The sequence below is a fragment of the Elgaria multicarinata genome, chromosome 1 (genome assembly GCF_023053635.1).
Source record: "Elgaria multicarinata webbii isolate HBS135686 ecotype San Diego chromosome 1, rElgMul1.1.pri, whole genome shotgun sequence".
Taxonomy (NCBI): domain Eukaryota; kingdom Metazoa; phylum Chordata; class Lepidosauria; order Squamata; family Anguidae; genus Elgaria; species Elgaria multicarinata.
This window is the reverse complement of record NC_086171.1, coordinates 192,555,987-192,569,985: the sequence shown is the minus strand read 5'-3', so window position 1 is coordinate 192,569,985 and position 13,999 is coordinate 192,555,987. Positions and strand designations below refer to the sequence as shown.

Sequence of the window (13,999 nt, the reverse complement as noted above, 5' to 3'; positions counted from 1 at the left end):
AGCTTCACAAAGTCTTCTGATTGTTTCCGCTAGGGTCCCTCTGTGTGGAAGCAGCCAAATGTACAGCAATGGTACTGTTGCATGCTCCCACTTGGTGCGACCTGGGTTTTTTTCCTTTGGATGAGAAAACCCCGGAGACTTAAACATTTTTGTATTATTTGCTTTATTTAGAAATATATAAGTGAAGGCAAAGAGCAGGCACCTCACATCAGATTGGAGGCCTTGCAACCCAAGTTGCTTTCAAACTTCAACAAATGTAATGAACACAATTCACAATTATCAACACAGGCCGAGGAATGGCTGAAAGCTCAAGCTCTTCCAAGTTCTCAGTTTTCCACCGCTAGGCTTGTTCCGTCCTCGTTCCATGTGAGTTCCCCCCTCCCAGCCGCATTTACTTTTCAAAATGTGTGCATTTTTCTTCACATTTCCCAAACACACACACATTTTCATACCCATGTACCCATTGGCGAAAGCATGTGTGCGCACATTTCAGAAGTGCACGCATTTTTCCATATGCATTTTCCGAATGTGTGCATTTTGTCGAATGCTCTTTTCATTTTGAAGAATGCAAACTTGGGAAAGTATGGTTTTCCAACCGCACATTGCGTTTGGGTCCACATTCAGTTCCAGGATGTGCAAATTGGATAATCTTCCATTAAAATGCAAACCCAAAGCAATGCTCACCCATCCGTGCACAGGAAAATGTTAAGAAATTGGGAATGGTTATCTGCCTAGAAAACTCTGGGCTTTACCATTTCCTCTTGCTGTGTATAGAGGATATTGTGACAGGAAAGGAGAAACGAGTGCTGCTAAAAACCCATACACAAACGTTAGGGGGAAACCACCCCTAAAGTCTATCTTAATAGATTATGCACTTGGAGTTCAGCCACTATAAAATATGCACTCTAAACCTTATCTTCCAAGTTCTTTATTGTCTGAGTGGAGAAGGCCGCAACCTCAAAAACTTTAAAAATGTTATTTTAATGGTTTCTTTATTTGATTTGACATTCCAAATTCCTAAAGAGTCAGGAAGCTTCCTTCTGTGACCCTCACAGGGCAGAGACAAAAATGCATGCTGCAAAGTACATGCAAATTGGTAAGTTGGCTTGATATTTGCAGAAGCGACAAGTAGAAATAGCTTTTATTAATAAAATGTTATAGTAGTTCTAATGACCAGAGTGCTGGCCAAAGTACATGTTACGTTAATGTGATCGTTTTTTAAAAAACAAAAACAAAAATTGTTATCATGTGCAGGTTGGTGGATGGGTGTTAATCATGATAGGGACCACTGTGGGCAGAGGGAAATTTAATCCTCCCTCCCCTGCCGCCACCATCCTGAGGGGAAAAAATCCAAAGCGTTATAGCTGAGTAGGAGAGCATCGCTTTGCATGCAGAAGGTCCCACGCAGGACTGGGAAAGACTCTTTGTCTAAATCTCTGGAGAGCCCTGCTACTCAGAGTAAACAATACTGGGTTAGATGGACCAGGGGTCTGACTCACTCATTAGAAGGCAGCTGCCCTATGTTACAAATAGGGAAGCTCCTATTTGGCAGATGAGGACCTGAGGGGTCAGAGGCAGGGCGTAGTCAGCTGCAGGACAAGTTTCAGGGGATGCTGAGCACAATCCAAAAGTACCAGAGGCAGCTCCAAAGTCAGAGCTGAGCTGATGTTTCTGCGAAGGCACATCAAGAGCCAAGGAGCCGGAGGCAAGTCCATAGTCAGAACCTGGCCAGAGGCTGAGACCAGAGAAGATAGTCATTTCTATAGGTCAAGATGAGTGGGGCTCCTGTTGTTCTTATTGATGAGTTGCTCAGACTGAGGAGCTGGTTTTGAGACACATACTTTCATAGGGCCTTTTGGAGCCAGATTGCCCTATGGAATCAACTGATTATATTCAGGTGAGCTGGCATTTGATCCCCAGAGTTTGCCTCTCCACTAATTTAGCCTGGATCAGTTTAGTCTGCTAGGGTTGCCAAGAAATAGGAGCAGTGGTGGTACTGGAGGTAAGGTGGCAAAGCCTGCTTTATTCACCCACCCAGCCCACTTAAGACACATTGTGGTATTTGAATTTGAGGCTCATATTACAGAAAGACCACGTACATTTACAGGTGTGGCTCTTCAAGCATCCTTTGAAACAACAGCTTTAAAACTCGAAGTCCCATCATGTGAGACTGAGACACAGATTCTGCTTTAGCTCATTTATGTGCTGCTGCATCATCATCATCATCATCATCATCATCATCATCATCATCATTATTTGTATCCCGCCTTTTGCCCAATACTGGGTCTCAAGACGGTCTTACAAAGTTTAAAACATACATTGTAAAACCTAGGAAAAGAAATGTAAAAAAAAAAGGTCTAAAATATGCAACAAAATTATATGTCATTAACATAGATGGAGGACCAAATTACTCTCCAAAGGCCTGTTGGAACAAACAAGTTTTAGCCTGCTTCTGGAAGCCCATCAAGGAGGGAGCCAGTCTAGCTTCCCCAGGAAGAGAGTTCCAAAGCACTGGAGCAGCCATCGAGAAGGCCCTGTCCCATGTTCCCACCAAGCGCACCTGTGAAGGTGGTGGGACTAAAAGAACGGCTTCTCCAGAAGATCTTAAAGCACGGGCAGGCTCATAAGGGAGAATACGGTCTTTCATGAGAAGACCGACTTTTGCTGTAAGCAAATCTGATATGCCAATTCCAATACTGATGGTTATATGTACAGTTCCTTCTTCCTTGGTCACTTTCAGGCTGTTTTTAAAGTAAGGTCTGGCTCTACAAACATGGCTCTACAAACATGGCCTGAGAAAACAGAATTAAAAGCACATTTCTGCTGGCACACTCGCATGCCTTTCCAAAATGATAAAAACATTCACAACTGTGCATCTGAATCGCAAAAGCTACGCTGGAATAATATTGTCGCAGCCCACTCAACTTCAGTTGCACTGTGCAGGGCAATTATGTCAGGGGAAAGGCATTTGTGGGGGATCTGCTTTTCTCATTTGTGAATGAATTGTTCTATATGCTAAAGTTTGACAACAGTAGCGATCACATTTCTGACTTAATAAAATACCATGACACTTAGTGAGACACTACCTCATAGTCCACCGCCGACCGACGCTATCATGTTACTGGGTAAAACACTGCAAAGCGGGACAAAGCGAGAATGTAGACCATATTTTACTACAGTACTTGGTTACCAGACTAATTTTTCATTCTTGCAGAGTTTGCTTTTGAGTCCTTGGTGAGCAAGGAAGGAGGATGTGAACATCTGGGTGGCTGAATACGGGGCTCCAATTTTCCTGCATAAAGTTTGGTAATGAGGAGATTTCTAAGCCCAGGCTCCACATCTGTTGGCTTTAACTGATATGCTGAGATCTCATAGGGTTCTGTGATTAGTATACCTCATACGGGCCATGTGGGTAATTAAAATAAACCACAAGCACCACTCGCAGTCTCCAAGCGCATTTGCTATGGTGCTGTAATGTTTAGATCATCTCTCTCTGGTGATCAAATGTGAATAGATGTAAATACGCTAACAGGAGATAGCACAAAGTTAGAGAAATTCTCAGGGTCATGGGATTCTATTTTGTAGGTTGTCAAAAAAATAAGTTGAAATTCTGAAGATGTTTATGGTCCACCACTTATGAGTTATGCTAACAAATGACCCTGCATATTCTCAATGCTGCAGTCTTTCATTCCCAGTCAAGTAATTTACTGGGCCCAGTGCAAAATTTCTACAAGTGCACATGCGCGTGCGTGCACGCACACACACACACACCATAACAGAAATTAAAGTAGTTTGCAAAGTGGCTCTCTAGCTCTGGTCAGAACTCATACATTACTCATTCAAACATACTTTACCCTTTTTAATTTCTTTTTTGAACATCTTACCCTTAGGAAGAGTTCACTGCTTCTCAAAACCCTTTTATGAACATAGGTTTGCCCTCACATAAATATGAGTATACTGTCATAGTAGACTTTGTTTTAATTGATCAATATGTCCCCTTATTTGGGAGTTTGAGATGCAAATATAAAACATCATTTGCAAAGAGACTATATCTAGTCCCTTTTATTTTATTCCAATAAAGTAAACTGACTAACAGCAGAATGCCCAGTTGATGTAATCCCACGAATATGGGTGTTCGATGTGCCAATACAATTACACAATCAGGAGCAAAGGACATCAAAACATGAACTGACGTGTTCAGGGCTGACATCACACTTGGTAGAACTTCCTACTTCCCATGGGGGATGGAACTGCAAAAGATTACGCTGCACCTGGGCCTAGGAAAGAAATCACACTCCCCTGCCTCTAGCTTGCTGGTCAGATTCAGTTTTGGATTACTGTGCAGATGTAAGCCTTGTTCACCTCATCATGCACCACTTGATGGTGCTGCAGCGTGTTGCAACCTTGGCAGATCAAACAGTGCACAAATCTTTCTGCTTGCTTGTCTTCTTCTGCCTCTTTCACAGAATCTCTTTCAATGCACTACTTTAGGGCAAACGAGACAAGATGCCATGGATTGGCCAATGGTTGCCAAATGGTTCCTTTTCTTTTCCTATTAAAACGCAGCCAAAGGAGATTGCAAATTTGACTGAAGCAACGGCAGAGGAGAGGTGGCTCAACATTTCTCTATGGCCTGCTTTTCTGATCAAAATCCACCCCCAGCTGCATTTCTCTAGGCAGGGAAAAATATCTTTCCCCTTGAGCCGAGAAAAGCAGCTTGTGGTAGTGGGAGGAGAGAGCAGAAACATGGGCTTGAGAGAAAGGGTCAATCATGTCCTCCGGGGCTCCAATCAAATTCTCAGCTCTTGGTGTCGCAGTGAAAAAGCGATAGGCTACTGCTCAGGTATCTCCTACATCTCAGAGTAACCAAAGCATGGACATCAAAGTCCTTAATTTATCACATAGGAGAAGTGTGCCTGGGGATTAGAGACAACTGATTTAAAAAAGATGAAAAAATTGTATTTTTAATAATAAAACCTGATATTTATTTTAAATCTTTATGTTCTTTTAATGCAAAAAGGAAGTGAAAGTGATCATGTTTTGATAGCTTTTTCAAACAGATGTTTTCAATGAATAAAAACTTATTTTCCTGCTAAAAGGTTCTGTGTAGGCTTAGCTGCAAAAATAAATAAATAGCTAAAATGTTTTATGTTTTACCTATTTTCCATTAGTGATATTTGTTGTTAAAGAAATGACTAGGAGATACACAGCCTTCCCACCTCAATGGCCACTGCAATATTTCAGCAGCTAAAAGAAACTAGAAGGTTTTCAGAGACCTGGTGTGTTACAGCAGTTAAGAACAGGAGCTGTGAGCCAAGTCAGCCTTGGTTCAAATCTCGGACCAGCCATGATCTCAGAGCTAAACTATATTTGAGGCATGACCCTTTTTAAAGCGGAGTGGGGCATAATCAGGATTGGGACCACAATGCACAGGAAGGGGATTGGTTAACTCTTTCCTCCCACAACACTGAGCCCACAAAATACTCCCCCTCCTCTGCCCAAACTGCTATTTGGCACTGGAGGGGAGCATTCCTTGGTGCCAACGGAAGCTGTCCTCCCCAACGCCAAATGGCTTTGAGGAGGAGAAGGATTTTCCTTGGCATTGCTTGCACCAGACTCAATTTTTCATTGGGTGAAACTCCTTTCCTGCTGCTCCAGTCCCAATTGAGGAGTCCCTCCGCTGCTAGGGGTGGCAACGGCCGACAGAAAGCTCTGGCGTGGGCTGGTCACGAAGAGTCGGAAACGACTGAACGAATAAACAACAACAAAAGGAGGCCAAACCACCTATTTAATTTCACATGTAGACTGTCCTTAAAATACTCCTTTGGAGTAAGTTGTGTGTTGACTTTTATTCTGACTCCATGGTAATTGATGCTATTAAAAGTCAGTAACTGTGATCTCTCTTTGACTTGAAAGCACCTTGACTTCCAACACAGCACTGCTATGGAAATACTTCATCTGGAAAGAGCCATTCTTGTGGAAACCCAAAGAATTAAGTGGGTAAGTTGAGTCAGTATCTTTCTTTGTCTTGTGTCTACTTGATCTTTTCTGAGGATTCTTGATTTGAAAAGAGTGAAAGTGATGATATACAGCTGTTCTCGTTTCTTTACACCAGGCCTCCTCAATATGGTACCCTCCAGATGTTCTAGACTACAACTCACAGCATTCCTGACCATTGGATATGCTGGGTGCAGCTGATTTGGAGTTTAAATCCAAAACACCAGTGGCATGTTGTCCAATACCATCTCAACCACAAGTCAATGCAAACTGTTCTATCCAGCTGGGTAAACTAAGCATATTTTTAGCTCTGTAATTTCTGGTTTGGCACCTTACAATCACCTTAGTCAAGGACTTTAGTTTGCAGCATTCTGTCATCACATTGCAAATACCAGAATTTGGATCCAGCACAACTACCAGATTTCAATCTTTTGTTTTAAATATACCAAGTGTCCATTATTTCTTTGTTTGTTTATTAAAACATTTCAAAGACACCCTATATCCTTGAGGATACCAGGGTGATATACAAGAGTATGATAACAAACATATAAACTACAATAAATATCAAACAACTACATTTAAAATTAAAATGCAAAGTTTTGGGTTGGCATCAAGCCATTTAAAAGATGGAAGTTGTATTTGCTAAGATCTCAATCCAGAATTTCCACCACTATCTCAAAGGTGCCCTTTGTCGTAGTCGTCATCATCATCATCACCACACATTTTTGTATGTAGGACTGAGTACCTTCCTTAGCATGGGTGGAATTGCCTGCAATAAAGTATTACCTGGTCTGTTGAATTGAATTGAATAGAAATGAATACAATTGTTGTGTACTAGGTAATATTGGGTTGATCTAATCAGAACAAATGCTGTTGACATAATTTATGCAATTTGTATGTGGCGCGTATTGCTGTTGTTATTGTTCTTCATATCTTCCAGGTTTGGATCTTCAGGTGTTAGGTTTTTTTTACTTTCAGCAAGCCAAGATCCTAAATTTAGGCCGTAGCTAGACCTAAGGTTTATCCCAGGATTGTTCTGGGGTCAAACCTGTTCATCTAAGTGCCACACAGGGCATCCAGCGCTCAGGCAGGGACGAACCCGGGATGATCCTGGGATAATCTTAGCTGAGGTGGGATGTTTTTCACCCTTTCTCATAATACTAGTAGTTGGGAGTACTATCCTACAATAAAACTGACTGACAGGAGATTTGAGACAGACAAAAGTAGTAATTTTTTACTCAGTACCTAATTAATCTGTGGAATTTGCTGCCACGAGATGCCATGATGGCCTCTAGCTAAAATGACTTAAAAAGGGGATTCAATAAATTCATGAAGTCTTATCAATTTTCAGGTTCAGAGGCAGTCTGCAGTTGAATACCGGCAGCTGGGAAGCACCACTGGAAGAGGGCTATTGCCTTCCTGTTGTGCTTGTGGGCTTCACAGAAGCATCTGGTTGGCCAGTGTGAGAAGAAGGATGCTGGACTAGATAGACCATTGGGCCGATCCAATGCAATGAGGTATGTGTTCTAATATGAAACAAGTACCTGTTTGCCTAGAGATGGGGAAATTACGGCACATATTTTAAATCCTTAGGTGCATTTGGGTGGTTGATGGCTTCTTATTAGAATCATGAGATGCCTATATTTCAAGTAGTAACTTTGTAAACATTATGCCAATATATGTTCATAAAACGAGAAAGCACTAAAGAAAATCAAAATGAGAAGAAGCCCAAATTCACTGTAGTTTTCATGGTTCCTAGAGTCATTCTGACTGGCTGACCAGCTTTTCATAATTGGGGTTAGCCATTAAAGAGCAAGAAAACCACAGAAGCAAGTTCTGCATGCACATCTGCTGCAGCTTGCCTTTTACCACATGTATGCATATATCATGAAAACAAGGACCACATACAACGAACACGAGTGCATTAGATGCCGCTTATGACACACTGTAAAGCGGTCTTTAATGCAAGCTTCTAAGGACCTGACTGGGTTAAACTTTGCAGATGACAAAAAGATGTCCCTTGTTCAGAAGTGTTTATGTGTTGCTTGACCAAAAATAATCACTGTCCAAAGGGAGCCCTAGTTGACCTTACTTTGACCCTTCCCCTTTGCTATCATCTCCAATAAACCTGCAGACAAAGATTATGGTCCTGAAACAAAAGCATCGCCGTGAACATTAATGATACTGCAAATCACTACTTTAAAGTGCAACGCAAAAAATCATAAATCATGACTTTGAATTTAAAGGAACAGAATGTAAAAGTTCAGCTGTTTACTCCTACGGTGCAGAGGAGTAATAGAAATAGAAATGGAAGAAGAGGAATTGGAATGTAGCATTCTACATGCTTTGTGTCAATAAATTGGAGCAGAATGTCCTTGTGAAAGTAACTGTAAACAATCACTTCTATTTATTTCTATGTAGACAACACTGGAGTTTAATCACACATGACAAATCTGGCCCAGGTCTTTCCAGGTGTCTAGACTAGTGGTTTGTGGGAAAGATTTTTGGTAATGAGTTTCAGACAAGCTAAACGTTAAGCTGAACTGATGTCCTGATCACCCTACAATCCACAAATCTGGGAAGGGAAGATTCCCACAGTGTTTGCTGCTAACAGACTAGCAGGACTGGCATGAGAGTTACTGATGTTCCACAACAGAGAAGGGAACTCCAACAGGTTGTGCTTCTGGTCTGCACACTTCCATCACTGATCAGAGCAGTATCACCCTTAATCCTATCTGAAGACAATCCAAATATCTCATTTTACAGGGTACGATTATGAGTGATTGAAATGTACCACATAGACCAGATCACACTTCTTTCACATGGGATGAAATCACCGCCCTCCCTGAGAATCTAAACTCTTCCTAATCCTCAGGTGGGTTACTAAAACACAGTAAGTAATTAAAAAGAATGTTAGATAATAATCAAGATTCAGAGCAACAACAGCTTATGTTTAGCCCTTACATGTTCTCTGGAACAAGTGACGGCTAAAACCCAGGGGGAGGGATGGGGCCATGCAATGCTGGCCCTGCCTGCAACACCCCCATGCACAACAGCTCCAACAAACCCCTCAGATTCACGATCTTGTGTTGAGTGGCAAGGTTTGCAGGGGAGCTCTACTTGCATATGCTTGAACATGAGGAGAATTCTAAGTGCGATTGGGGCTCTGCTTTAACAGAATATGTGAAGAGGGCTAACATCAAGGAAGTGAAGAAATAGCTTATCTATTTCTGGAGGTTGACATTCTGAAGAGGAGAACCTCCAGAATCTGATTTTCTAGCATTCTCAGTCGTGGTGGCAACCTCCACAGATACAGCAGGCTTTTCTCTTCAGAAAGTCACCCTCCGCAAGAAGAGGGCGATGGAAACGCATGGCGAGGGGGGAGGGGCTAGCGCACTCCCTCTTCTCATGTATTGACTTGAACCACTTTGAGAATGCCTGAATAAGGCTACAGTCTCAGCTGAAACAGGAGGCCTTTAACATACTTTCTATCCAGTCGGGCTCAGTGTCCAGCCTGGGTGGGCAAGGCCAGTCCAGAGCCTGAGAATACTTCATTGCCAGCAAGATGTTCAAAGCTGCAGTTTGGGCCACCACATGAGGCAGTCACACACAGAACTGAAGGTTCCTGGTCTAGCCCCAGCAGCTCCTGACACTTGTGACATCCTCACAGCTCCTCCACAAAAGTTCCCAACCTTTCTCTCCCCTGGCGCTCTCCTCTCTTCCCCAGGCTAATGAGTATGAACAATGGTTTACTTTTCATATGGAGGCCCCTAATAGGGCACATAGATCTGCAGCTGCTGGAACAGATTGTACATGGGTTCAAAGCTATTATGTTACCTTGCTCTTAGCATCACTGCCAATTTAGCTTAATAAAGTTATTCATGCCGTGCTGCTGATTATTTTAAGTAGTTGATATTTCCCCCCAAGGTGAGTGTTACTTACATTTTACCGGGCCTCAAATACACGGGGAGGCCACTTTAAAATGTTTTCAAATAAATAAATGAATAATCCATAAATTAGCAATTGTCAGGAGACATAGGTGGCAATGGCTTCATGATTAAATTTAGCAAACGTACACACACACGTTATGATAACCCACCCTTCCAGCCAAATAATTATGAAACAAAGACAAATGGAAGGACATTACAAACAAGGTCAAACTGTAGTTTGCTTTTTTCACTAACAAAACATTGGGTATAGAAAATTATGTGAGTCCAAAATGGGTCAGTTCATAAACGGGAAGAAAGAAAACGAAACAAAGCCAACACCTACCTCCAGGTCATTAAAGAAGAGATGTGTATCTGCAAGGTTGAAGATCATTTCTTCCATCATAAGCCCTATCCGGACAGACGTAGTAGTGTCCTGTAAGAAAGAAAAGTTGTCAGCCAATTTAATATTGGTTTCTGTCCTTAATTATTGGTTCTTGGGGTGAAATTTGGGGAATTGACTTCAATTCAGAAAGAGCCTCTTTCAATACAGGTAATGGAAAGGGTCTTACTTTCTTCATCAGACCTAAGTCTAATACTATCATTTAAAGAGAAATACAATATATCTCACTGAGAGTGGGGGAGCAGAGAGAGAAGACTCTGACCAGGTGATCTGCTCAGTCTGCTGTCCAGGTGCTAACCATTTCGGGGAACACTCCAGACATACTGCTCTCCCTTCATTCATCTTTACTGGAGCAATCCTATGCATAATTAGTGACAGAAAAAAAGTCCTACAACTCCCAGGACTTTTTTGCTGTCTTAACATGCAGAGCATTGAATCGTAAACTGGACTTGGACAGGACAGCCTTTTAAAAAGCAGACGCCTTCAAATAGAGGACTGATCACTGTAAAGTAGGGTGCATGCATGGTGTAGTGGCTAGAGTGTTCGACTGGGAGTTGGGAGATCCGGGTTCTAGTCCCCACTCATCCATGGAAGCTCACTGGGTGACTCTGGGCCAGTCACAGACTCTCAGCCCAACCTACCTCACAGACGTTGTGAGGATAAAATAGAAGGGAGGAGAATTATATATACCACATTGGGTACCTTGGAGGAAAAAAGGTGTGATATAAATGTAATAATAAATGAATAATAATAAAAAATGCAGGTTTTCTACCTTGGATTTGCTTGTTCACCTCTATTAATGCAACTTTTCTGAGTTTTGGAATGGGGAAGAAGCAGTACCCTTTGGGGCAGAGCTCTGCTTCAAGAAGCAACCTAGTTCCTGACAATTAAAGAAAACAGAATGCACTCCTCCCCCTCCCTTGAGCAAACCCAGAAGAGCAGCAGAGTAAGGCAGGCACTCACTGGGGCTGTTCGCATGACATGCTGTGGCTCATTGTGGCTTATTTAAGCCGAGATGAGCCGTGGTGTTCAAGAGCAGCAGCCTGAATATTCAACCCTGACTGTGGGTTTGTTGTGTTGTGTGAACCTGGCCAGTGGGGGTTACGTGAGTATTATACAACCAAAAACAGGCCATGGGTTATGTGAGGGTTATAGAAGCCAAGACAAGCCACAGAATTTTGTGTGAACTCAGTCATTGTCTGTTTCTACCTGTTCATTGGCTTTTTAAACCAATTTTGGTTTCCTCCTACTTTCTAACCTGCTAGATTTTTTTCTATTACTGCATACCTTGGGGTTACCCTCCTTATGCAGAGACCTCCTTCTTGTAGTTTTTGGCTAGCTACATAAGCATTGGCACTTGGAGAATTGAATCGGAATGAGAATATGTGATATTTCCCCCTCCGTTCCAGTCTATTTGATTTTTCAAGGTAGGAGAGTGGTTTTTCTCCCATTCGATTACAAATCATGACAACACAATACAGATTTCCATAGGCCTTGTCCTAATTTTTTGCAGATTTCTGTGCAGTCATCTTATTGCATGCTGAGGTCAATCAAACTATTCCATCTGGGAGAATCTTACAAAGGAATACAATGCTTAGAGACAGACTTTGTGGCAAATATTGTTGACAGTGGTTGATGTATTTATGTACTAACCTAATTATTACGCATTCTTGATGTAGTTGTTAATTAAAGAAAAATGGATGTGGTCCAGCCATGTGGATAACTCATGGGGGCAACATTAAAGCAAAAGGAAAGCTATGCTACTTGATCGTATTTGAACGTGATTGCTGATGCCCTAAAGCTAAGGGCAGACATCGTTTCTTTTGCTCAAAAGGTTTTCAGTTCCACCCACCCACTCCAGATCCCTGGATTTTTCTAGGGCAGTAATGACCTTAATGCAATCCACTTCTTTTTCCTTACATGAGATATTATATATCTGAATGCAGACCCATGCATCTTTCCCTGTGCTGCATATGCACACCACATGGCTAAAGATTTCGTCAGCTGTGACCCACAAGTGCAGCCAGTCATGGGAGTATTAGTGTGCTCAAATGATTTTCTGTGATCCCTGCAGTGATGTGAGTAAGGGCGTGGAGAGGGGCACAACTCTTGCAGGTATTGTTGGTTTTAGCCTGGTAGCCCCATTTCTCCTCCTTTGCCCACATCCATTTAGAACTGCCTCTTCCTGTCTTTATGGCTTAGCGTGTCATGTGAACCATGGCTTAGTGTATCATGTAAATCATTCCCAACCATGGTGGTGACATAACCATGGTTTAAACACACTCACTAGCCATTTGCTGCAAAAGAGTTAACAGCCTAACCATAGCTTAGTGTGTTGTCTGAACAGGCCCATTAAATACTATGAATTAATATAGATATACAGAGCAAGAGTTTTAATGATTCTTTGCAGAATGCTGTTAAGTCCATGTGTATCAAGAAGGGATATCATTTTTGTATAACATTTTTGAATATCTGGGCCTTTCTTAAAGAAACAGATATTGAACATGTTGACTTGTTGCTGTCCTAACAAGCCAGAGATTCTACCTTGGACATTGCGGTATACATGGATGGAGAGTTCCTGGCTTGTTTAGCTGCTCCTGCTGCCAGGAGAAGCCAAATGGGGTGATGGAGCAGTCTGCACCAGCACACTTGCTCATTCACAATAACCCAGAGGTGTTTTTTTTTTTTTTTAGAATTCTGGCTTATCTTGACAGCTGAAGGTGGCCATTGGGTACTTCTGAATAAATTGCTCCCAGCACTACCAATGAGAAGACACTGTGCAGTTATTCTGTCTTTCCTCCTTCTTGAATTTGTTATGGAAAGAAAATAAGAAAAAAAGAAGTGGTGGAAAACACGGGAGGGTCACATGGGGACCCCCATGCAATTATGTGAATGAGGCAAGGCGATTTCATGATAAAAGCCTCATCAGGAAGCACCCATTGTTATTAATCCTAAGAACGTGCAAAGTGCTTTTTCCTCACCATTGTGCAACTTCAGCCTGTCTCTACACACTTCGAATTAAGGAGCAAGGCTTCCTCCTGGGCTAACAGAAGAGCTTTCACATAGTTTGGAGCCCCAGCCTCTCTTGTACCTAGTACTAATTATACTAAGCTACCTTACATTGTTGTTCCATCTAGTCCAGGACGAAAGCAAACATTTTTTTCTTTTTTTTCTCTAGAATTAGCACAGGGGTCCCAATCCACATTGGGACACTACGGGGGAGTAGAGGGCTTTAATGCTTCCCCGTGCTGTGATTCGATCCACATAGAGCCCTCTGTGCCTATGTTTTATGTTGTCAAAAGTGATCCATTAAACCACAGGGATCACTATTTGTCAAGATATACTGTTGGTTCAGCCCCTCACACCTGGCAATCCACATTGGGATTGCAGCAGCAGGCCCTCTGTTCACACACACCACTCCAGGATCTGGATCAGCACCCCCTCCCCCTGCTTCTATAAGGAAGAAAAATATTGACTAAAATAAAGTAGTTTCTGCTCTGGGTCTCACTATTGTCTCCCCGGGGTTTCAGATATGAAGTTGCTATGGATTGGAACTCGGACCTCTTGCCTGCAAAATATGTGCTCTCCAACACAGCTCTTCCTTTTCTTACTAACTAACTCTAACTGTTCACTTTCATCACTGGATTCCCAACAAAGGAGGTGTCTGGTGTTC

At 42.2% G+C, this 13,999-nt stretch overlaps 1 protein-coding gene across 3 annotated transcripts in view; it reads right to left on the bottom strand.

The window, feature by feature from the left end:
- Positions 1-13,999, bottom strand: part of EYA2 (EYA transcriptional coactivator and phosphatase 2) — a 183,598-nt gene that overhangs the window by 17,033 nt on the left and 152,566 nt on the right. For all 3 annotated transcript variants that reach the window (XM_063145829.1, XM_063145837.1, XM_063145845.1), the window contains one exon: positions 10,270-10,359. In XM_063145829.1, coding sequence (XP_063001899.1) covers positions 10,270-10,359 — 90 coding nt within the window. The remainder of the gene's footprint in view (positions 1-10,269; positions 10,360-13,999) is intronic.